This window comes from Anser cygnoides, chromosome 3 (genome assembly GCF_040182565.1).
Source record: "Anser cygnoides isolate HZ-2024a breed goose chromosome 3, Taihu_goose_T2T_genome, whole genome shotgun sequence".
Lineage (NCBI taxonomy): Eukaryota > Metazoa > Chordata > Aves > Anseriformes > Anatidae > Anser > Anser cygnoides.
Genome location: NC_089875.1, coordinates 34,328,974 through 34,353,936, shown reverse-complemented (window position 1 = coordinate 34,353,936; position 24,963 = coordinate 34,328,974). Strand labels below are relative to the sequence as shown.

The window sequence follows — 24,963 nt, the reverse complement described above, 5'->3', positions numbered from 1 at the left end:
AGATGACACATCTTGGGTGCTGTTTACAGAGGCTGTCGAGGAGAACATTCCTAGCGTGTGGAGAAAGCTGGCCTAAGCTTGTGGGAAGCAGATCTGACTGTGGACAGCCACGAAATGGGCAGGCGAAGCCTTTGCTCACCCCTCACCCCAGTGGTGACCTTGACCCTTCCCTTTTTTTGGCAGCAGCAATGGTGCTGCCCTTAGTGGGTTGGGATGCTCATGGATCTGGGTGATAAATGACCTTGCAAACAACCACAGATGTGCTGGCAGCTGGATGGGGAGGCCGGTGTTGGTCACGAGTGTTGGATGGATGGAGGTGCTGGAAACTCATGGCCACGACTGAGGGAAGGGAGGGGTGAGATCCCTCTTGTCTGACAGTTGCTTGCACTTAGATGGGCCTAAACCACTCATACTAGTGCTTCCAGCAGCCTGAAACACCTGAAATCTCACCTATTTTTTAGGGGTGCCAGTGGGAACTTTGGAGATTTAGGTCCTGCTATTTTCTTATCAGTGAGGTGGCTCATCAGCTGCCTAGCCAACATCTCCTGAGATCGGACTTAACTACCCTCGTAATGGCACTGGGCTGGTCACTGCAGGCATCCAGAGCTTTGCTTCAGCTTTTCAACAACTGGATTTGTGCTCTGGGAGAAGTCCAGCTGTCCTCACTGATCCTCCCGAGTGCAAGCGGTGCCTCAGGTCAGATGTGCCAGGCAAGGAGAGCTGCAGCAATACTGAGCACAGTGGCTGCCCAGAGCCACTGTGGGTAACATGGCACAGAGCATTTTGATGGTGCTGTAAGCGAGAGTTCAAATATTTGGTTGGCCTGTAGCAGGGACCAAGGGCTCAGTCTCTGGCATCCTGGACATTTTCCCCATCCTGCATGTTTCTATATGGAGTTGCTCTCCCTCTGCCCAGGAGACCTATTTCATGTTTTGTGAGTGATTCATTAGGCTTTAGGAGAGGGATCTGAACACAGGTCTCGTCCTGTCAGAAGAACCATGGCAATGTAACGAACCAGTCTGCATTTGATGTAGACTTTGAATCTGGGTCTCCCACATCTCTCTTGGGTACCTAACTTTGATCTCTGTGATCTGATAGCATTGGTAATTTCCCACAGAAAGGTTCACTTCTAGTAAATTGATTTTTTTTTTCAATCAGGGGCAAAAAGCTTACTTTTTTTTACTTACTACCAGATCAGATCAGATCTAGTACAGACATGTCAGTCTTCTTCCCAGAACAAAATCTGCACTAAAAATCATCTTGCATCAGCTGAATCTCAGAGACAGAAAATGCACCACCACAAAGTAATCAGTAAGCATTTTGTCTACCAGTATGTGCAAGTGAAAAGTCGGAAGAGAGTCTTAGTTTGACACACCAGGTAACAGAAATCAGACCATGTAACATTCTCTGCCTGACTAACCATAACTAATAAGAAAAATAAGGTGAAGAAGGTAATAGATGTTAGAATGATATCTTCTGAGTCACTGCAGGGTGAAGCAGAAAGTCCTGATGATTCGAGGTTTGGCACTTTCCCTTGCTGAACCCAATGGCACGTTATTGCCAGGAGAAACTCGGCCGTAGGAAGTCCTGTCTTCCATCTGAGATAACAGAACTGGGATCTTTCCCTTCATCATTGAGCAGTCCAGCAGTATTTTTCATGAGAAATAAAACCCTGATCATAGGCTCATGACCAAGACGGTGTGCAGAAGACTTCACCGTTCCATTTTCAAAATGGCAGTGAAATCTCCCTTCTTTTCAAAGTCATCTTGCTGTGTGACAGTGTGCACATACATTAATTCATTAGTCTATCTGAGGAGCTAGTTCTCTAGCTCATTAGAACAAGTTATGTTTATTCTTCATGTTGCATTACTTACAGCCTTTGTTTTTCTCTGCCTTTGCAGTGCTGAGATGCAGACTCAGTCTCATTTTGTGGAGAACAGAGTTGTTTGCATTTTGCTCCAGATAAGGTCAAATCTGTGCTCTTCTAACTTTCTTTTAGAAAGGAAGTGTTACTGGGAAGATGCTTCTGGTGACACACAGTCTGCTTTATAGATCCTGTGGACTGCAACAACTAGGGTGTAATTATGTTAATTAGCAAAGACAACCTTTATTCTTTCTCTGCCAATTGTTTTTGGAGTGGCCTTCTGCTGTGGTGCTTCTCCAGTTGTCCCTCCTCCTCTCCCCTTCCCCTCTGACCATCTCTTGGCATGTGCCTGGACGTCCCCCTTGCTCACTGTCCTGGCACCTTTGGAGAAGCACAGATGTGTCTCCAGTCTAAAATCCTGCTGTGGCTCGTTGAAAGTCTTCCAGCAGCAGGGAAAACCTTACATTTAATAGCCAAATCAAAAAAAAAAAGAAAGGGCTGTAGGTGGGGGACTCATTTAATTTGTCTGCCTTTAGCAGAAGCTGCTAAAGGATTTCCAGGTGTTTGCCCCCGTTAGCCAGGGTGTCTTGTTGCAGATCTGTCGAAATTGCGTGCACAGCAGCAGTCATGGTTGTTGCACCGGTGAGCTAAAGAGGGCACTTGAGGCTTTTAGGCAGCAAAGACGGAGTCCTGTGAAAGAACTAACATATGGAAACCATGCAGACCATCCCCGGCCTGCTGGCCGTTGTGGGCCTCATCCCCACCACCTCTGCCAAGCCCGGCCGTAGGAATGATGTCAGTGAGTCGCTCTATGGGGTTCTGGAGAGCAGTGAAATGCACCCAGTGAAGTCAGTTATGACATTTCCAGTCCTGGGGGGTTACACCACCATGGATTACCCCCCCTCCAGTTCTGTTGGACGTGGATCTGGCAGCCAGACCCTTGCAGTCATGACTTTCAGCTTCTTGAGTACAAGTCATTATATCTGGGACCAGAGCCAAGGGGGACTGAAGGAGACTTCAACTGGTGTGAATCCCAGCAGCACGTCTGCTTAGCAACATAGGTTTTCATAAATACAATATCCACGGCTCTGCACTCTCTCCTGTTTTTAAATTTAAATATTTTTCTTTTTCAAGCAGAGCCCCGTGTGGGAGCTGGGGCCACCCCTAGGACCACTGACCCTCTGTGGCCAAGACACTTATTGAAATGCTGAAGGTATCAGCCACCGGTCTTTACCCACTGCCTCCCAGATGCTGCTCCTCACAACTGGGCAGTGGGAACTGCAGTCGCTGTGGGCGCTGTGGTAGGGCAGGCAAGGAGCATCTCCTCTTCTTCCAAGCAGTCACACAGTGCCTGATGCCCTCTGGCTGCATCTGCTGGGGAGCTGTGCTGCAATATCTTGGTGCCAAGTGGTGAAAACCTGAGAGCAGACAAAGCTCTGAGGAAAAAAAACAACCAACCAAAACTCAACAACAACAACCACCAACACAGAACCACACACATTAGAGGCAATCTTACTGTAGATTCAGTTTTGGTCGAAGGCATCCTTCTGAGATGTACCTGGCCTCAGACCCACTTGGCATTTAGCTGGGCATGATCCTGTGCCCTTGCTTTTAGGAGACAATGTATGTGAATGAGGCTCATCCTGCTTTTTGCTTTGTCCCTCCACAGTCCCCGCTGGGTTCAGTGAGTGGGACAAGAGCTCTTCCAAAGGGTGATGCCAAAGGACTGGAGCAGGACTCCAGGGCTCCTCTCCTCTCCGGGAGAGGAATTGACCTAATGGATAAAGCAGGCCCTGGGACTGCTGAAATCTTGTCCTAGCAGGGGAAGGGGTGAGGTTGGGTGGCCAGAAGAGGAGTTGAGAAGTTGAGAAGATAGGGCTGTAGCCCTATCCGTAACAGAGAGTCCTTTTCTGATTGTGGTGGCAGAGGACACGGGTCAGGACTTATCAGTCTTCTGGACAAACCACCCAGAAGCTTTGTTTGACTTTGATTTTGATCTGAGCTCATTCAGCTTTTGTCTGAGGCCAAATCTGAACCCACTCCTTTCCCTTTGAAATGGTTTTCCGCTTTTGGCATAAATGGGAAAAAAAATGACTTCATTACATCCCTGAGTAAACAGATCCCACTCCATCCTCAGAAAAGGAAAGCTGAGGATTCATTTTCCTCAGGACCCACGGCAGATGAATCAGAGAGCTGGACTTCCCGTGCCTTTGAGGCTGACAAGAGAAAGTGAGCTGAATCAGGACGGCAGACGTGAGGAAGCGGAGTCGGGAGCCGGAGCCCCCACGTTCCGGGAAGGTGGCGTGCGCTCGACGTGAGGAGGAGGAGGGAGACCTCCAGCCCCGTGCTTCCAGAGAGCTCAGCTGTTGAGTCAGCTGAGCCGGAGGCTTTGCGAAGCACCGAGGGGGAAAGGGTGAGCAAAAAGCCGAGAGCGTGCGTGTGTGAGAGATGTTTCACCTCTGGCGTGGGGCCAAAGGAGCGGCTGTGTTACGGCGGCCCTCGGGGACACACTTGCAAGCACGCATGCTGGCTTGCACACGCACACCCTTGCTCACGACCACGTCCCACTGACAGCGCACGGAGGCTGCTCCCAGAGGCCGGCCCCGGTTCGTGACGGTCCTGCTAATGGCCAACATCTGGCGAGATAGCTGGGGTGGAAAGACAGCTGGGGCCAGCAAGCACTTTCCTTGGCTATGAGCGAAGGGGAGGGCTGTAGGAGACTCCTCTTCTCGAAAAGCAGCCTGCAAACACTCGGTCCTGGCTCCTCTGCAGAGAGCAGAGGTTGAGCTGCTGTCTGCTTTTATGTTTGTGTCATAAGGAGCCGCTGAAAGACAAGGCAACAGTGTGAAACCCTCAAACCAGAGGTCCCTAATAATAGCCATAATAACCAAGCAAGTTTTGCCAGCCCAGCCTGGCTTTGCCAAGAGGCCTTAGTGTTAATATGGAAGCACAGATATCCTTGACACATGCTGTTAGGGAGGATTCATTAGGGGATTTTTTTTCAAATGGATGTGGGCTGTTTACAGGTTTGGGCACTGCACCCTGTCTCGCCCCTGGAGGTTATCTGCGGAGGGCGAGATGCTCACACCTCGCGGAGGCTGGAGGATCCCAGTCCTCCGTGTCGGAGCTCTGGGAGGCAGGAAACCTCCCCCGTGTCTCAGCCTGACTGAGCCTGGGCTGCGGCTGTGCCAAGACAGCTCTTAGCAAACATGCCAAAGGCTTTCTGAGCATCGGAGCAGTGATATTATCCAGCTCCGCTGTTATCGTAGCCTTCTTCTTGGGAGTACAGGTCGGTGTGCTGTCAGAGAGGGAGAGAGAGATAGAGACGGGGGTATGGAAAGGTAAAGGAAAGAGACAAGGTCTTGTACAAACAAAGCAGAAATTTTTGTGGATGTTGTTTCTCCCGTGCTGGGCCTTGGGAACAGCACCCTTCCCACTCTCCCATCATCTCACCATCATTCGCCCTCTCTCTAAGGCACGTGCTGTGCATCAGGGTCCCTCTCCCCAGCGCTGCCTTCAAACCAGAGCTCTCCTCCACCTGGGGTCAGCGAAGCCGGGCTCTGCCCTGTGTCTCTGGCTTCCAGGTTGAGTGTGGGACCGCAGAGGAAGGCTGAGGTTAGATTGTGGCCGTGCAGCTGATTACTCCCCCAGACATGCGTATGCACAGAGCACCACCACCGGACACCGGCCACACGTCCCACTTGCTCACCACTGACTCACAAAAGACTGGAAAAATACAATCCCACTCTGGTGATGTGATGAAGATGTAAATTCTCCCTAGTAATACTTGAGTCGCGTATGTGAGCAACCAATTGGGATATTCGGCGGGCGATGTTGCTGCATTGATGGTTGGGATGTTTATGGTATGACTACATTGAGCTGAACAGGGGGTGACTCGGGTAGCAGGCCTTCATGACATCTTTGAGGTCGTTTTGGGATGATAATCATCAGTTCTGAGGATACTGGCTCAGCCTCCCTCCCCCTCCTTTCAAGCCCATCAGACAAGCATTGGGCAATCGAAGTCCTGAACCCCAGGTACTGAGGAAACAGGAAATCTTGTTGCCTAGTGAGACATTTCTTCTAAGAGGGAAGGAATTCATCCTGGTGGATGTTGCGGGGGGAGCTCTCATCAGAGGTCAGTCTGTCTGGGGCACCATGACAAGGCAGTGGGTCAGCTGGTGGTGACCAGTGAACAGGCAAGGCCTTGCCACCATCTCCCTCCTCACCAGATACTCCCGTGGGGTGGCATCTGGGCACAAAGCCCTGCTGGGGGGCCTTGGGATGCTCCGCAGGGGACCAGCCACCTCCCACCTCAAAGGCTGGGAGGGAAGCACCAGGTCCTCGCTCGGAGCCGGAGGGGTAGCCTGTGCGGCACGCATGGGCCGGGGAATTCCTTTCCTTTTGGGATGCTCGGGATGTGGCCTGGGCTGCCAGCTCTGCACAGCTGGGTCACAGATGTGCTGCTCTGGGGCACACTTGCAACATGCCCGCGTCTTTGCTGGTGGGCTCCAGAGAGGGCCCGCAATGATCTGAAGCGCAGACAAGAAACTGCATGCTTCTCTGCTGTGTCCTTTCTTCAAGGGCCCACCCAAAGAAGGGTGGTGGCCCGGCTGTGGGGTCAGCAGAGGTGTCCTTTTCGCCTTTATACCTCACCCCTTTTGCCCTTGCATACTTTGCTTGAAGGCCAGAGAGCAAGGGGGATGTCTCTGATCTCCTGACGTGTCCGATGGGGGGACTGGAGAGGAAGAACCTCTACCTGGTGGCTGGATGGATTCCAGCCACGTTCCTTCAAGCTCTGGTGGAAACCCATTTTTCAGGTGGGGTAGCTAGGAGGCTGCAGGGTGTTGCTGGGATGTAATACGGTGGCTGAGGCTGCTACATTTCTGTCCTCTCTCCTTGGCCAACACAGGTCCCCGTACACTGAGTGTTTGGGAGCTGTGGGAGCTCCAAAAAGCTCCAGGGTGTCTGAGAACCTGAGTAGCAGGTCGAGAGTGGACCTCCAGCTGCAGGGCACTGCAAGTGAGTGCCACAGAGACGTACGGCATCTGTACTGCTACTGGAACTAACTTGCTTCTCTCTGAGCACTGAGGTACCTTGTCAGCTCAGGTCTGCTGCTGGGGAACAAGAGCTGAGCCTGGGTCCTGCCGCAGTGAAACGATGGCAGGCAAATTGTGTAGCAGGAACAATGAAGCCTATGGAGATCAAGGAAAGCTTTGAAGCTCCTGCGTCCAAAACTGTGGCACCTAAGCTCAAAAGACCTACGTGAGAGCACAGCAAGAGACATATCCCAGGTCAGCTCCTGCCTCTCCTGCTTTTCTGAGCTGTGGATTTCTGGGGGTGTTGTGGCTGTATAAGCCACCAGGGAGAACAAAATCCTGAGTGGGACCCAAACTGCTGATGGTGGGGCCCAGGGATTGACCTGAATGGTGTGTTTTGGCATTAGGAGATCCGGGTCCACCCCCAGCATCCAGACCCAGGTAGTGACAAGTGAGGGAAGAGGACCCTGGGCGAAGAGAGAGGAATTAAAAAAAAAGAGGTGGAAGGAGGCAAGGATGGCTCGGTCTGGGGTTGGGGTGAACCGATGGCAGCGTTTCTGTTATCACTTTGCAAAAGGGCCTGCTGGAACATCTGTCTGCCACCACGACCTCTCAGGCTTGGGCCAGAGGATGTGCCAGCCGCGTTTGTAGCCTGAAAGCTTTGGCGTCAACGGTTGTCTGCGTGGCGGATGGGCGCCCAGGTGCGTGACGGAGTGGGGCTGAATCTGGCTGCTGAGCGTAGCAGAGGGTTTAACGCCCTCTCCACTGCTGATCAGCTTGCTGCAGGCTCAAGCTGGCGTGTCGGCTTGGGGAGCCTCGGTGAGAGCACTCGTGTGGGCAGGCGCTCGAGTTTAACCCCCCAGGTGGCAAGAGCGTGCCAGGGAGCTCGACCCGCATGCCTGGCGAGGCGGCCCCGTTCCCAACCCCAAAACTGTCCGCAGCTTTCTGCCGGTGCGAAGGGGGCTCTGTGTCTGTGCAGGGGGGGCTGGGACGGTGCTGTTCAGGCAGGGGCTTCCCCCGTGTCCCGTGGCGATGCTGGCGGGCTCCCCAGCTGCAGCCGGGGCTGGGCGCCGTGCCGGCGACGCTGCTCTGAGTCACGGCGTGTCTGCGTGCCACGCAGCCCAGCCCCGCACGGCGAGCGGTGCGCCTGCGAGCCCTTGTCCCAGCCTGCACGTAAACCATCCCTCCGGCCCCCCGTCCTCTGCGTCACGGGGGTCAGGTCCCGGCGGTGGGATTTCCCAGCGTTTGCGTGCAGACAAACCTCCCCGCAGCTGGAAATAGTCCCCAGGGCGCAGCTCGGGATCAGGCAGGAGTCCCAGGATGGGCGATGGGGCTACACGGACCCCTGGAAATCTTTTGCTGCTGTAAATAGCGGTGCCTGCTGTCACCGTGGGTCGCTTTGATCTTTCCCCCCCCACCACCACCCTTGGCTGCTGGCAGGGCTGTTAACACAGCTACGGGCTTGGGAGCACCCGGGGGGGCCGCAGCAGGGGGCTGGGGGTGCAGCCATGCTTCTGGAAACATCCCTGGGTGGGTGGGAGTCCCTGGGGGGCTTGGCTGCGTTTTGCGGGGTCTGTCCCCACAGCGAGCACAGGGACAGATGCCTCAGCTGGTGCTGCCCCTTCCGTGCGGTGCCTCGCATCCGCAGCATCCAGCCAGTGTGGCAGATGCCTGGGTTGCAGGTAAGACGTGGGGGCAGCAGGGAACTGGCTGAATTTGGCTCTCTGGGTGCGTGAAAGGAGGGTGCCCCCCACCACCCCCTTCCCCTGAACCGCGTCTCACTCGCTGCGGGTGGGGGGGAGGAAGGAATATTTTGGCATCGGTCGTGCACGGATGCCAAACAAGCAGCCAGCAGAAAGGCAAATATTTTGGCTGCCCCAACACATCTGTTTAGAAGCAGCTCAACCCCAATTTTAAACAAAAATGGGGAAGAAAAGACATTAATTGAAGACATGTCCTGAGGAACGCGAGCCCTTGGCTGGGGCCCAGCATTGGCAGCTCTGCTGGGAGATCGTGTGTCACACAGATGAGGCGATAGCCCGGGCTCCATTGCGAGCCCCCCTCGCTGCTTTTGGGCAGGTCGCACGTGCCCTGCGGAAGCAGAGGGAGGCTGTGCATGGCTGTGCGGACACACAGCGCTCTCGTGGGGGTCCGTCTGCTCCCAGCATCGCTCCTCCCCACCGCCCTGCCGCATCCTGGCACAGCAGCGTCCCTTTGTTTGGGGCGTAGGGCTCCGTCTCGGCGGTTGGTAGCTCCCATCCTGCTCCCGCTTCGTTTTTCACGGGGAGGATCCAACCCCAGGGATCCTGAAATGGATCAGCTGTTTTCCCGGCAGCCCCTGGCTCTGTGTGTGGGACTGGGATTACCAGATTGGGAACAGCTGATCCCAAGGCTGTTGACGAACCCATTAAGAATTGGTGAAGCTTTGACAGTGCTCTTCTGGTAGCCTCTTTTGACTGGCTTTGGACATTGCCAGATCTCTGAGTTCGAGATTTTGGGGTTGTAGATCTCTGGGGGTTGGAACTGGATGATCTTGAAGGTCTCTTCCAACCCAGACCACTCTCTGATTCTGCTGCGCCCAGAGGCAGAGCTGCAGAAACAGCTTCAGGTGGGAAACTGGTGCGAGGAATAGAAATGGGAGGTCCCTGAGCTTTCCATGCGCTTCTTCAGCGAGCTCTGCAGCCCCTCCTGAGCTCGGTGGTGTGGCGGGTACCTGCTAAACTCACGGGTGAGGGTTGCCTGAGCTGTGGTCACGGAAAGGCACACCCCCCCAGGTCCCTCTGTGCTGCAGCACCCAGCGGGGGGTTGAAGCCCCCAGGGACGGCTCTGGGCTTCCCAGCGGGGCCCCCTTTGGGTGGCAAGGCTCGGCGGTGTCACCAGGGCTGTCCTGGTGCCAGCCGGGGGGATGTGCCCACGGACCCCCTGTCCCTGCTGGGGCCGGTCGTGCTCTGGCAAGAAGAAAGGCGGTGGTTAACTGCAGCGCCCTCGTGGTTCTTGCACGGCCTCCTCCGCTGTATGCAGCCGGCGGCCGGGATGTAATAAGCGCTAATGCTGGCTTCCCGGGCGGAGGCGAGGGGGGCAGGGAGCGTCTCGGAGGAAACCCTCGGCTCATGTCAATCAGCGCAACTTTTTATTTTACAGATCACGCTGCACGGCGCTTCCAAGTATGAACAAACCTAAACGAAGACAGCTGGCAGGGGCTCTCGTCATCTAACTCCTTCCAGATGTGCGGTCGCATGCCGCTGTTTCTGACTAATGACATCTCCGAGGAAATCCCTGGGGACGCGGTGGTGACGGGGCGGGAGAGGGGCACGCCAGGAACCTGTTGGTGGGCCGACAGCATCGGCTCCCCGGGGGGCTGCTGCCTGGAGCCCCTGCCCGGAGGGGCCCCCGATGCCCCTTCTGGGATCAGCAGGGCTCGGTGGGTCGCACAGGGGCTGCTCCTGCCCCACGGAGCACCTGGGCATCTCTCTTCGGGTGGATGCAGCTACTTAATCCAGAGCTGTGTCCTGTGGAGATAGTTGCTTTGTGGCCTGGAAGCCAGAAAACCACACTCAGTACGGCTGTGCTGGAGCGAATTAGTGATGTTTGCTGATAATGAGTTGAGGTTGAAGCGTTTACGCGGTTTGCAGCCTGGGAGCCTGTTCAGGTCTCCCTGCGTGGTGCCTCTCTGTGCTGCGGGGATGTCTGAGAAATCAGACTGGGTGGGAAGACTCGTAAATCCTGCCGCCCCCCTGCCGAGATATCTGCCCTGCACATCCCCAGTTTATGTTCCTGCGCGGCCTGGGTTGTGCTGGAGCCATGCGGGGTCTCCAGCAGGTTTAATTGCCTCGCACCTCTGTGGGAAGGCTGTGCCAGTTTGACGGGCTGGGTCCTGGTGCATGCTTGGTGGCGGACCAGCGGCGGGTCAGGAATTGGGGTGACCAGCCCCTCTGGCCCCAGGCGAGGGATCATGTCCTCACAGAGCATTGACTTCTTCCCACTGTCTTTCTGAAAACGCAGCCAACCTGCGTCCAGGATTGCTTCTTAAACGGAAGAGTCATTCTGGGTCTTCCCATGGCCTCTTCTCTTCCCCCTCCCTCCCTCTCCACACCTTTGTAATTAACCTCTGAACTCTGGCTAATCCTGGGATTAGTGTGTCACGGGCTGTCGGATGGGGGTCCCACCACCCCTGGTGCTGCCCCAGCATCCCTGGCAAACTTGCAGGGGGGTCCGGAAAGCCAGGTCCCCCTTGGGGAGGGAAGAGGCTCCTAATGGATGGCGGAGAGCTCGAGCCTGGCGGGTGGCGAGGGCTAATCCAGGGTCACCCGTGGCTGATGGCAATCTCCCAGAGCTTGGGGAGCAGGGGGAGAGGCAGGAGGAGCTTTTGGTTGCCTGAGGCAGGATCTTACACACAGGAATGGGGGCTGCTTTAACATCCCTGCCCTGGGCCTTCTGCAGGGCAGATCAAGGCTGTACGGGGAAGGGGAATCCTGATGACTTGCTTTTTTTTTTTTGGTGTAGCATCTCCACCAGGACCGGCAAGTTGTTGGGGGGCATCTGGGCTTGCAGCAGCATGGCTGCAGCTCTCTATCCTTCCTGGGGTGAGTGAGCAGGTCATCATGAGCTGGCGGCTTGTTGGCACCTCTCCTCCCTACGTGGAGCTGGGCCCGGGGAGCTGCAGCAGGCTGGGAGAGGAAAGAGGCGATAAGCTGCGTCCCCGCCACGCGATACGCGGTGTGTGCACAGGATGTTTGGTTTCCTATCAGTCCCCTCCAGAGACGGCGGGGATGGGGAGATGTAGGGACAGGTTTTGTGGTTTCTTTAATCTGATAGTTTCCCTTTCTTTTTTTTTTTTTTTCGGCCGCTTGCAGGGGATTACGTGCGTGAGGCACCTGAGCTGGCACACTCTGTCCCGGCACTGGCTGTGCTTGCAGTGAGGTGTGCTGGGGGCTGGTCGTCTCGGGCATGACTCAGGCTGATGAGCCCGCTCCTGTCCCGACAGGAACACCTCGCTGGAAGGTGTCTTTGCCTCCTGGAGGCTGGCTTGTTCCTGCTGCCATCTCGCGTGGGTGCTTGGTGAGCCACCCGTGTGCAGGGGAGCAGAGGATGGGTGGATGGACAGGCTTGGCGCGAAGCACAGCATGCACACAGTGGTTTCCATCCCCAGGGGCTGCAGTGTCACCTCGTCTGGCACGTCCCAGGGGAAGAAAGAGGGGGTGGGTGGGAGAGGGCTTTCAGGAGGATCCCGATCCCACTGCTGGGCAAGCCTCAGGCAGGCGCTGGAGAATCCCCGGCTGCAAGGGAGGAAAACTGCTGGGGAGCGGCACCGGCAGCTCCTGCGAAACACTTTCATTCATCGCCAGCCAGGCAGGAACCGATGCTGGCAAAAGGCGGCGAGGGGATGCGTTTCATTCCCAGCAGAGCCGGCGGGGGCTGGTTTTCATCAGAAGCGGTCCGGCGCTGGATCTCAGCAGGGCCGATGGCTGCGACCCGCCGCGCCACGCAGCCGGGGGAGGCCGGCTGGTGTTTGCCTTCGAAAGGGGCCTCCCGTGCTCGCAGCGCTCGCAGTTGAACGGCTTCCAAGGCGGCTTGCTTGTCTCCTTTTTATCGCCGTTATTATTTTTTAATAAAGTTTCCCCATTAGCTTCTAAAGGCGTTGTGGCCGAAGGGCCTGGGGATTCATTTCCTCTCCCTGGCCGCTGGCAGGGCTCGCCGGCCAGCTTGGCGCTGCCGCCAGGGCTTGGCCCCGCGAGCAGGGATTGAGGCGCTTCGGCACAGTTTGGAAAGGGGTCTTGCACTGTAGGGTTAAGTAAAATCGGGGGAACAGTGCGAACGTAAATTTCCTTGTGTGTCGTACGGGGAGGGGTGGGAGCTCCTTGTCCTCTCCTTGACTTCTTTCTCCTCTAGATGTGCTGAGAGGTTTTCCTCCAGGCCACAAACAGCATCGCTTATTGCTATCAACTGTGTTATTAGTAACAATAATCAAAGCACTGATATTAATATTAATGCCTAATATCTTCTGCTATTCATGGAACTGAGGGCACAAAGGGCTCTGCACAGAGAGGTGACACTGCAGATGCCACTAAGTCTTCTGCTTCTACCAGCTTCTGCATTTTGTTTTTCCTCTCCTTAATAAAATAAAAAAAAGCTTTTGCTGCCCTGCTCCTGCACAGAGATGCCCGACCCAGGGAGGCCACCTCCAGCACAGCCAGGGGGAATCTGGTCCCTGCCAGAGGACGTGGCGAGTTCAAGGCTTGTTCATGGGGAACCCCCACTGATGCGGGGAGCGGGCAGCAGCCCCAGGGAAGGCAGAGGTGGAGAAGCATGAGTGGGGGAGGCGCTGGGATCCCCCCAAGGGGTCTTAGCCCAGGCAGGCATAGGGGTATCCCAGTCTGGGGTAAGAGATGGCCAAGGAAAGGATGTGTTCCCTTGGACACATGGAGCAGCGAGGCAGAGGCACAAGTGGGAAGGGAAGGTGCCTCGAAATGGAAAATGCCATGTGCTGGAGCTGTGTGTTGCAGTGGGTGCTCTTCCTCTGCTTCCCCACGGGGGCTCTTGCCCGTGGGCTGTGTGTCTCTCTTGCTGCAGCACCTCACCTTCCTGCCCAGCTTTGGTCCCTGGCTGGCTTCGAGGAGAAGCCATCCGCTGCCAATACAGGTCACTTCTCTTGCCCTTCTCTCCGCAGCTGACAAGCTGGAGATAACGTATCTCCCCCTCCCTTTGCCTCGCTCCCCTTTCCCCTCCACTATATGTATTTCTCTCTCTATCCATCCCCGTGACTGAAACTTGGCAGGGAATTCAGAGACACGCTCAGTCGTCAAAATGACTGCCCCAAGGAGAGCCCCGAGGCGGAGGGAGCGGGGGGGTAACGTGCTCTGGGCTGAACTCCATCGTTTCCACATCAGCTGTGACCGAACTTCCTTCTCCCTTTGCTACAGCCTCAGGAGACCGTGGGCTGGAAGCTGCCTGTTGGGGTGTGCTCGGTGTGGGCAGGGGCTTTGGGTTTCATCGCTGCTTCATCCTCCCCAGTCCTTGTGCTGTCTCCCTTGTAAGAGCCTCATGACCAGCTCTGAGCTCTGAAATGACAGGAAAGGAGGCAAAACAGGGAGCCGTTTGAAAAGCGTGCAGCCTCAAGCAAGGGAACTCTGTGGCCTTGCCAATAGCTTGAGGGGAAGAAAGGGGTGATGTGGTCCTGGAGTGGATTGTGTAGGGAAACCCAGAGAGGCTTCCATGTGTCGCGGCTTTCAGCCTCGGGAGAAGGGGGCACAGTCTGAAATGCCAAGGGGCCAAACTCCAGGCAGATAAAAGGGGTTGTTGTGCAACCCTGGAAGCCGGCCGAACACTAAAGAGCAGGACGTATGTCGTATCTTTAATGACCAACGGGCAGCGTTTGCCAATTGCTCCATCAAGTGCCCCAGGTGGTGCTGGTTAGCCACCGGAGCCAGGATCTGCAGCGGCTTTGGTCAGGGTCTGGGCTGAGTGCAGCGGTGAGGAGCTGGCCCCTGTGGTCAGGAGAAACCCCATGCAGTCTGCTCGGAGCCGGTGATCAGGTCTGGCACGGCGAGAGAAGGGCTAGTGGTAGCTGGCTGGACCGTGCCCTCTTCAGCCTCCCTTGCTCCACCTTGGTGTGGCTCTGGTGGCATTTTTACAGCACCGAGCTGCTGCATCTGGCTGTACAACAGCTCTGGGCGAGGCTGGGCTTTGATGTGCTGTGGTTTTGTTCCTGCAGCTCCCGATGAGAAGTGTTTTAGGCAACATCCCAACTTCCCCACGGGGCAGTGCAGATGCGAGGCTTCATCAGGGCTAGAGCAGATATGAGGGAAAGCCGCAGCTGTTCCCATCTGAGCCTGCCCAGTCTTGGGCTTGGTGGGAGCAAGGGGATGTGAGCAGCCTGCTCAGAGCGGGGCTTTGGGATTCCTTGTCCAGATAAGGCAGATCTTAGGAAGGACAGGGACAGGCAGTCTTCATTAGCCACCCTGTCCCCTAATTCTCCAAGCGTGTGGATGCTGGCCAGACCATCTGAGGTTGGCTCGTCACTACTCAGAGTGTAAAAGTGCCTCACGGGTTCTGTTAGGAAATCTATGGTGTTCCCCGTGTGGGATCTTGGGCAGCCTCAGCTCCCTCACTGACTTCAGGCATCCACCAATGTGCTTTGAAGGAAGCCAGACTGGAGCATTAGCTGCGATGGCCCTTGGAAGCCAGCATCACCCGAGCGGAAAGGAGCTTTATGAGCGTTACTGGAAGCTGCTGTGGCTGAGTTACCAGAAATAAACCACTTCAGTTTGAAGCCAAGTGCTTGTAGACCACTGCATTTCCCACTCTGGTAGCTGGGCCATCTTCCTATTGCCTCTGCTTGTCAGCAGGGAGATCTTCTGTAAATGCCACCCACTGCTCTTTCTGCTTAGAGTGGGTGGCAGTGGGGCAGGAAGAAAAAGGTGGGTGCATTGCCGAAGGTTCCTGTTAGCAGAGATTTATATATATATATTTCAGAAGTGCCTTTTCTGGGAACTTCTGGGTTTCCATAGAGGTAGCAAGAATAGCTCCTAATTCACAGGCAATTGCAGGGCTGGGGGCAGGAGGTAGCTGGAATGAGAGGGCTCTGCCCACAGTCTGGGAGCAGAAGATGTGTCCCCAGAGAGGCGCAGATGCCTCAAACTGAGGCTCTGCACGCATGGGGGTGGCAGCATAAGTGGCCTTTGGCCAGTGCATCCCTGCCATTCTCCTGCCTGTCTTTGACTTTAATTAAGCTGCAAATTTGACTTATGAGCTATGCATCAACCTGCTCCCCTTCAGGAAGCACGGAGGATGATGCCTACACAGCCATCAGCAGCTTTCTTTTCCTACCGCCCCAGAAAAAGTATTTTTCCTACCACTCCAGGAAAGTGAGCATTCAGCCCCAGCTCCCAGGGGGAAACTGAATCAAGGAGGGATGTGCCTTCTGCACGCAGAGCAGGGAGTCCTGATCCCAATGCTTTAACCTCAGATCCGTGTTTGTTCCTCCATGGAATACCTGGTGAAGAGGCAAATACGTATGGGACATGTAAAGTTTCTGTGGGGCTTAGGGCACATGTTGTGACTGGTGCCACCTCTGTTTTTAAATGCAGCATCATCTGCCAGTTCAGGACTCCTGATAATTTCCCTTGCCGAGCCTTTGGGTTTGGTGGAGGCAGAGAGCCCACCACCAGACCCCCTTGGCTGTGGGGGTTGGGAGCTGCCTTTTCCACCAAGCTCCTTTTTCAAGGTCTCTGGGTGGAAGGAGCGGTGAGCAGCCTCTGGGGCCAAGACTGGGGACCCATCAGCAGCACGTTCTCCTTGCTGCACTGTGAATGTGGCGGGGCCAAAGCACCAAACCCGCCAGTTTGGCCTGGATCCTAACCACAAATAGCACAGCCAGCTGCCAGGCAGTGCCTGGTTTTCTGCCCTGGAGTCAGGGGAAGGAATGTGGGTGGTTTTGCATGCCAGGGCTATCGGTGCAGCGGTGCTCAGCCCATCTTGGCACTGATGGCTGGCCTTGCTGGGTGTTGAGAGCCAGCACAAACCCTTCCCCAGGGATGCAGGTGGTCCTGGCTCGGCTGCCCCAGATGATGACCCTGGGTTGGGGCAGTACCTAGCTTTGGAGCTGGTCAAGGTGAGGCCAGAGGGTATTTCTGTGTTGAACTTGCATCTTAAAGCCTGCCATAACATCTGGTAGCTCACTGTGCATGTGGGGCTGCCATACCCCATCAAGTCATCCCATGGATCTGGGATGACTGTCCCCAGCCAGGGGTCTGCCAGGCCACATCATCTGGCACTGGATCCATTCCTTCTCATCATCCCTCTTTCCCAAAGCCCTCAGAGGCCCATGGGGAGAAGGCTGTGGGCTCCACAAGCTGTTCCTCTGACCAACAGCCTGCTCTTTGCTGTCTTTCAGTCTCCTCCCTGTGACATGGCTGGCAGTGCACTTGCTGCATGGCCAGAGAGCTGGTTTTCTCCATCACTTGGCAGGTGGGAGCCTCGCTGTGTGGTGGGAATGGCCGTGGACGTTGGGCTGTGGGGCGAAGGATGGCTCCTTGTCACAGAGCAGGAGAAAGGCCAGGGCATAGACCCAGAGGGCTGTGTGCATCCCTACCGAAAGAGCAAGGGGGGATTTCCCCATCCTTGAAAAGGAAGCAGGCGGCAGATATTTTATCGTCATCCCAAATAATCTCATGACAAACCCTCTTCTCTCTCACTCAACCAGCAGAGGAGGTAGTAACTTGTTCAAAGGGCTCTATCGACTTAAAAACATGCTTCTATCTCAGTTATTTCCATCCTGCTGCTGAGCTGTGAAGTTCCTGAGAACCCAGGAGTGGAGAAAAACACTGGGGCTCAGCTGTGGGTTGGGTTGTGCGGTGCGTGTGTCAGCACTTTGGGTGCAATCAGTTTTCCTCTGGTCAGTGAGTTTCTTCCGTTGTTTGGGTGGGCCTTGCACAAGCCTTTGGGGGAAAGCAGAGGCTTTTTTAGAAAGTGGAATATATGACTGTGAAACCACAAGAGTGATGGAGGGTCTCCGGCGTGGGTAGAGGAGCCAAAATGGCTCCTGACTGTCAGGATATTAGTCACCATCACTATCACCTTCCTGGCGTGCTGCTGCCTGCTACCAACCTTTTGTCAGTGTCCTAATTCACCATGAATCATGTAGAGTTTTGGGAAGACCACGCTTTCCTCTCAATCTGTACAATTCCCAGTGCCTGGCGGCTACTACTGTGACATAAAAAAGTTGTCCATAAAATAACCACAACACACTCATTTTGGAAACAGACAAGAATTCAAATGGGCAGTTTCCCTCTATACTTAGGAGTAAAGCCACAGGTCCTGAAAAAGCTCCAGTTGGTAAGAGGCTGAGCACGTGTAAGCGTCCATGAATATTTGAGGTATGATATTAGGAAAAGCTTTCTAACTATGGAGCAAGCAAACTAAGGATGCAATGGGAGCTCTTTCCTGTGATGTTTTCAGAGGGGCTTAGACTGATATCTCCCAGGTAGTGCTGCTGATGCCTGAGCAGGGTGCGTTTCATGTCTACTTGTCTATGATCCATCCTACTTTCCAACCTGGAACACAAATTCCTGTTCACTGTCTCTGTTTTTAGACTCGGAGCTCCCTGATGGGCTCAGCTGAGCCCGACGAGGGCACTGCACCCATGGCTATCCTCTGCCAGGGGTTTGTTGTCCCAGTGACTGAAATGGCTCCTGGGGGAGGCGTCTTAGAGCAGAGGATGGAATAGGGGAGTGAAGTAAAGGTGGCCAAAACCATGGCCTAAGTGCAAACACTGCTGCTGTGATGCTGGTGGACACTGCAGGAATATCTGCAAGGGCAGTCCAGAGCGGTATCAGCTCCAGGAGTGGCTGCTCTGGCAGTGGCAAGGCAGCAAACCCTGCCACACCTGGGTGTGACAGAGAAAGATTGGACCGAGCTCACCTGCCCATGTCACCAGTCATGGGGGGGGGGGTACCCAGTGTCCTGCCAGAAGCCTGGAGTCAGAAGGTCTGCTCTGGTATCCTGGATAGACAGGATCATCCCACCACGCTTCCAAGAAGGAGAATTACCCAATTAGTGTTATTTCAGTTTATTTAAGGCAACAGGGGTAGGCAGTGTCACAGCGTACAAAAGCAGAGAAGGGGCCTAGTCCTTCACACAACCCTTGGTGAAGCACTGGGATGTGTCAGGTGCTGACAACCTGAACTATGACTGGACGAACTCATGAAGAAAAAGCCCCTCCAGGACTGTTAGATATGAAGACACAGCCTCTGGCCCAGAAAATCCCAAGCCACCATCACGTGGAGGCAGAGAGAGCATGTGGAGGCCGTGTCACTGTAGCTTGCCCCGTCCCCTGCTCCCAGACAGGCCGGCGAAACCCCGGCCCCCCCGGCCCCCGGCCGCACAACGGAGGGGCTGTGTGACCTGCCGGCTCCCGACGTGGTTGCTATAGGAAAGGGAAGAGGCTGGAGGGAATGCCTGGGACCTATTCACACCCCCCAGCCCCGATTCACAGTGCCCCTGAGGTAATGTTTGCCTGGCTCGCCGTGGCCTTGCCTGATAAAGGGGCCTCCGAAAAGCAAGGCGGGGGGAAGAGCTGGCCGGGGCTGGGAGAAATATTTGCCTTGAATGCCGGCAACGCGTGGAAATGGGGAGGTGGCGGGAGGGACAAGAAAGGACCCTTTGAAAAAGGGGGAGGTGGAGGAAGTCGGGTGCGGGGTCTGGCTGCGCACGGGGCCGTCGGGGCTGCCCCTCACAGCAGCTGGGTGGCACGGAGCTACCAGCGTGGGCACTTGTAGCCAGCTTTGTGTCGGGTACTAAAAGACAGGAGGGTTTATAAGCCTGCCTGAAACTCATCTGCCTTTCCTTCTGCCTACCTGTCCCATCTTGAATGATCTCGTTATGCAGATTATTGTTATTATTGTTGTATTTCTGCTTTTGTGTAGCCAGAGAGAGTGCCACTTGGCCCACTATAATGCGGGATAGGCTTTGTTCTGGAAAGCCCCTTCAGCTGCACGTGAATTCTGGGAAACAAAAGCAAAATTCCCATTGCCTAAAACCCAGCAAAACAAACACCGCCCCCTCCTCCCCCCCAAATATCCTGCAATATTTCCCTGCACAGAACAGAGCTGGATGAAGAGGAATTTTGGCACAGGACAGGCACTGGCCACCTCTTAAATTTTTATAGCTGATCTTAACAAATGTCCTTTTTGTACATTTTAGCGTTCTCCTCGACAGGCCTGATCAAAGCGGTGAGACAAGCACGCGGCTGCTGTTGGGATGCTTTGCAAGATGGAGGCTGCGTCCAACATATGAGGCAAGAGGCCATTTTTAAACATCATCAACGAGGCCCAGAGGTTTCCTCCCCAAGCTGTTATCTCTGCTGTGATGGAGGAGTGAAGAGGGCGGTGGGAACATCTGGCCTCCGAGGTCCAGAGAAGTAAAACCAAGCCCACAGAGGAGCTGTGGGGAGTTTTGGGAAGGCTCAGCACAGATGGGTGAGTGGATAAGAGTGTTCACGGTGGCCAGAGCTCAGCATTACTGAAGCTTGGGGAAGATGCATGACAAGGAGCCAGTCCAACCAATCCTTCACAGGACCGTGTTTCAGATGAGCTGCAGCTGCTTGGCCAGGAGGCTCGGTATCGGTGGGCACGGCTGGGTCGAAAGCTCTTCCCAGCGTGGGTCAAAAGAAAACAGAAATGGGAGTGGGATGGAAGGGGGGAAAAAAAGTAGCAAGCATTATAATGGCATTTTCTCGTGGGAAGGGAATATAGTCTACAGCCTTGGTAAAAAAGAAACAGAGGGGGCTGGGGCACTGCTATTGAGAATGGCTGGGAGCATGGGAAAGCGCTTTTATAATGAGAGAGGGAAAAGATGAGGGTGATTTAGGATAAGAAATGTTGTCGTTGGCTTCAACTAGAAGGAGAGCAGGTCTGCTCCTCCTCTGACTTTTTGTGCGGCACCTATCATCGTTGGACGCGAGTAGCTTGCAAAGAGACCAGGCTCCGAGCAGGCTGCGAATATGGTTTATAAACACCTCTGCTTACCCTGAGAAAATAATGCCCTAGAAGGGGCTTTCTCGGCCTTCCTTTATTACAGGCAGTAGCCCCTCACTCAGGAAAAAAAAAAAAAAGAAAAAAGAAAAAAATGAAGCCCTCCTGTGCATTATGGAAAAATAAAAGCAAGAAAGTGCCTGGCTGATGACTTTGTGAGGGGAAATGGTGTTCAGAGAGATGGCTTTGGACCTCAAAGGACAGTGATGCGGCTGGGAAAAGTAGCAGCATTGCTTTGCTTTGGGATTTAATAACACTTTCACTGTCTTGCCACCCCCTTGGCTGCCTTTCCACAGATAGCAATGGGGAATGATGCACTGGGGATATGCAGGGGAGCAGGGAGGGAATCTGGAACTTACTGTAAGCTCTGTATTTCATTTCAGCATCTTGATTGGGGTCCTGCCATTGGGTCAGTTGCTGTTAATCCTCTATTTGTATTTACCAGATACATCTCTCACTCAGTTTTCTGGAATTCCCCCAGTCTGATGGGTGATGCAGGCTGCATCGCTGAAGTTTAGCTTTCATTCATGTGCAGAAGAAACCAAACTCATTTGAAGTTTGCTGTTGTTTAAGCTCAAAGCCCCCCTGCCCCCTATTTTTGGTCAATTTAACAGCGATCAAAGGATGTTTTTACTCTTGCATGAAGCTGTTTCTTTAAAGCCTGTGTTGCAAGTGACCTGGCGAGGCTGTGCACTGATGCTGAGCCCTCTGAGAGCTCCTGTGGTTAGCACGGATTAAAGGAACTAGGTCAGATTTCTAAACTATAGCATACATGATTCTGCTGTTCCAGCTGGACTATCTATAAAAGCTGGAAAAGAAAATCAGAGTCCTGGAAAGAGGTTTTGTTGGATGTGCACTTCCCAGAACTCCCCCCCAAAAGCAATCCAACTGTGCAGGCTAGAGCAGAGAAGCTTCAAAAGGTTTTTCCTAAATCAACCCAGCCTGTTGAAGTCCACTGGGAAAGCTTTTGAGAATTTTGCTCACAAGATGGATGGATAATGCAAAAGGCAAGAAAGTGATATGGAAGAAAAGGCATTTTTACACATGGTGCCACTCCCAGCATTATTTTATATGAACCAGGACATAAATAACTGTTTCTCTTTCAGGCTTAAGCACAGGTATGAGAACATCACCGTCCACTGCAAAACAGTGCTCTCTGGGCTGGAACAGAAAACTGTTTCCATGTAGGCAGCAGCACTGCAGAACAGCTTGGGATAAGCAAGGAGAAGAAGTTTGCCACCCATCAAAGCTACTTCAAAGGAAGAGACAGGCAGACCATGGCATGCCACCGTCCTTGACAAGAAATGTGGGCAGCATCCCCACCCACCGGGCAGAGGGGCTGCACTATCCACCTTGTGAACGTTTTTCCATCCCCAGCTTCTACACAACAGTGCCGGCCAGCCTGGACCTTGGCCAAAGCAACATCCTGGTTCCACGGCAAGTGCTGTGGGATCTGGCCACACGTGACGAGGACCCCAGCTCCGCGTTGCGTTGGGAAGAGACGGCTATCGTGACCCCTGCTGCGCCCTGGGAAAGTCTCTTGGCTGCAGCTCACAGGAAGGAGAAGGTTTGCTTTCTTCAGATCCAGGATTTCCTCCTAGGCCCTCCTCACATGCTGCACCACATCTTAACCCACTCTCGCAGGCTGGGACCACAGAACAGTATGGAAACACCACCCGGCCTTCCTGTGCTGGTTCTGGGGCTGGTCCCAGCTGCCTGGTGCAGAGAGGAGCCCCTGCCTCTGACCCAGTGCTGCCCACAGGACTGGGCAGCCCGGGCACGGGCTGAGCACGGCAGACTATGCTCCCCAGCGTGGGAAATTTCTAAAGAAGCAGCCTTCTGTAAACCACATTTTCATTTAACCAGTCTAAATATATTTCAGTTTCAAAACACACGCTTAAAAATAACTTACAGAAATATTTATATGGACACTGAAAGGAACTTTCCAGCTTTGGGGATTCAGCCTACAGCCCACTGCAGAGCCCACAACTGGCTTCCTGTTCAGTCACTCCTAACCTGTTGTTGAGTCTCTTGTTTTGAGAGCGTTGGAGTCTCTTTCTCATTCAGTTATCTTGCTTCACTCCACCCTGCCTCACAGACTCAGAGGGCTTTGCTTCAGCAAGGTCAAGACTGATACCTCAGGGCAGTTTTTCTCACAGCTGCAATCATTGTAACTCTCTCAATGGTGCGAGTTTTCTTTCAGACCAAATGGGAAAACATTGCCTCACCTGGGATAACTCAGCAGCCCCACAAATGAGACATGGCACATACTTAGGAACGCCCTCTCCCATTTTTTGCCCCCTGTACCATTCATTCATCTGGCTGTCTTGGTCCATGTGCTGCTTGGGGCAAACCTCTGTCCTTGACAAATGTATGTCAATGTAGTACAGTGGTGTGAAAGGTCAGAGTTTGAATCTTTTGAGTGGTTTGGCAACAAAAAAAGCAATGTAAAGCTAAAAATTAGCTTCCCGCCTTGTGTTTTTCACCATCATTTGTTCCTTGCTATCACTAATGTCTGCTGGGGCACTGTCAGCTATCGGAGGGAACGGACGTGTACCAACCACATCTCCTCGTCTATGCAGACAATCCCCTTTGCTAAAGAAAGGCTGGGCTCTCCCCAAAGCATCACAATAAGAGCACGTCAACCAATCAATATGCTACGTCATATGGGAGAGAAGCAGTCTGACGGGTCAGGACGAAGGTTGGCTGATAAGGACGTGTTGTGTCATGGGCCCATGTGTCTCAGCTTTTCTAAAGACATCCCTGTAACCCAGGAATGTTTTCTAGGAGGCTGGAAATGTCTCAGTTTTTCATGTCACCAGATTTTATTCTTAAATCACGACACAGTGTTTGTTCAGTACATATTGCAGCACTGGTGAGAATCTGTCCCATGTTTAGCAGGAACAAACAGCCCAGAAGAAGGTGTGCTCACTGGGATGAAGGGTATTTGGATTACAAGAGAGGTCAAATGAGTGCAAACCCCATTGAAGCTGTATGAGCCACTCAGTTTGGTTTAGTGCTGCAGGAGGGACTGTGCTGGAAAGATGAAAGCTGGAGAAGTTCTGCTGCGAGAAGCATTTGTGCTGCTGTAGGGGCAGGAGCTCGTGTAGGAAAAACACAAACACTCGATCAAAACTAGGTCTGGGATGTCTTTCATGGGAACAGTTTGTGACAATCTAATACGTCACCACCGAGGAGTCTCTGGTTTTGATTTTCAAAGTAAGGTTCAGAACCCTACTGGCTTGCAAATGATTTTGCCTCTCTCTCTTCCCCCCATATTTCTCTTTATATGTAGGGGCTGGAGAGGCGTATGTGGGCGAGTGTGTTTTAGTGTTTTTCATAAAATATAACCTAAAACTTCATACAAAGCTGTGGCAACAGACTCTAGGTCACCAATTAAATGCAGCTAGCTCTGAAATGTCACACAACATCTATTTAAAACAGTCCAAACTCCAGGCTTGGATTAAGATCCATGCATTCCTAAAAACACAGGATTAAACTGAAAGCTCGGATTTCCTTTAAAAAAGAAAGCTTCCTCCTCTGTGACTGCAGAGAAAAGATCAAAACCCTTAGCTAAACAGAAGTGATGCAACAGCTTCTTCTGGGGGCCTGAGTCTTGGAGGGCACTGATCAGTGCTGTGGTCATGTATGGTGATGTAGTGGTACCACCGGTGGCAGGGCAGGAGAAAGGACAAGCTGCTGTGTGGGGTCAGGAACATGAGGCTGGAGCAGGAGCAGCTTTGCCATGGAAGAAAAATTGTCATCTATCTGCCCCTGAGGTAAATTGCTGCACGGGTTCAGGAACCAGCAGCCAGGAAGCTCTTGAACCACTGATGTTTCTGGAGAAAACAGACCCAGATCCAGATCCTGCGGTAGCAGCTTGGAAAGGGGGGAGCTGTCCTGCTCACATCAATGGGGCTTGTCCATAGCAGACCCCAGCAGGCACTTGTCTGGCAAGGGACATGGGGAAAAAGGAGGAGAACACAGCAGATAGCTTAGTGCCTGTAGGGTAGTGGGGCTGAAGGTCCTGGGTGCCCCAACTTGGCCCAAAAAGTACCACTGGAGATGAGTGATTTGGAGGGCTGCGTTACATTTGCAGTGGGAATGAGGGCAAAGCCTGTGCTGGGGGCAGAGGTCCCCAGGGCCTGCAGCATGGGAACTCCAAGAGGCCCTGCAGCAAGGGAACCAGCTCCCACCACGCTCTGGAGAGCCCAGGCCAACCAGCACACCAATTTCAGACCAAGCCAGTAGAGGTCACAGTAGGTCCAACAAATTCCCCATGCCCTCCTCCCAGCCTAGTCTGCCCTCACATCTTAAACAGTTCAGCTCTGACTGACTGGAATTATACCCTCTTCCTACTCAATGGCCTCAGCAAGCCCAATGAAGCCAGCCTGTGTCTGGCGTGTGCTATTTAGGACGGGGAAATCAGATGATGGCGAGCTGGGCTGTGGCCTGGTGGTGCCTACCTTCCCCACCGTGTGCTCCCACTGCAGCTAGTGTATATCTTGGAGGTGAAATCTGTCATGCGGGTGTG

At 53.8% G+C, this 24,963-nt stretch overlaps 1 protein-coding gene across 2 annotated transcripts in view; it reads left to right on the top strand.

Moving 5' to 3' along the window:
- The window catches only part of RSPH9 (radial spoke head component 9), an 85,791-nt gene extending 61,367 nt beyond the window's left edge, over positions 1-24,424 (top strand). The window contains exons 5-6 of one of the 2 annotated variants that reach the window (XR_010830224.1): positions 19,600-19,874; positions 20,875-24,424. Coding sequence is in view for 1 of the 2 variants with exons in the window: in XM_066993873.1 (XP_066849974.1) it covers positions 19,600-19,820 (221 nt within the window). In the remaining variant the exon portion in view is untranslated. Of the gene's footprint in view, positions 1-19,599 lie in introns of both variants that reach the window. The other variant, XM_066993873.1, reaches the window with a different exon arrangement.
- Positions 24,425-24,963: the final 539 nt, after the last annotated feature.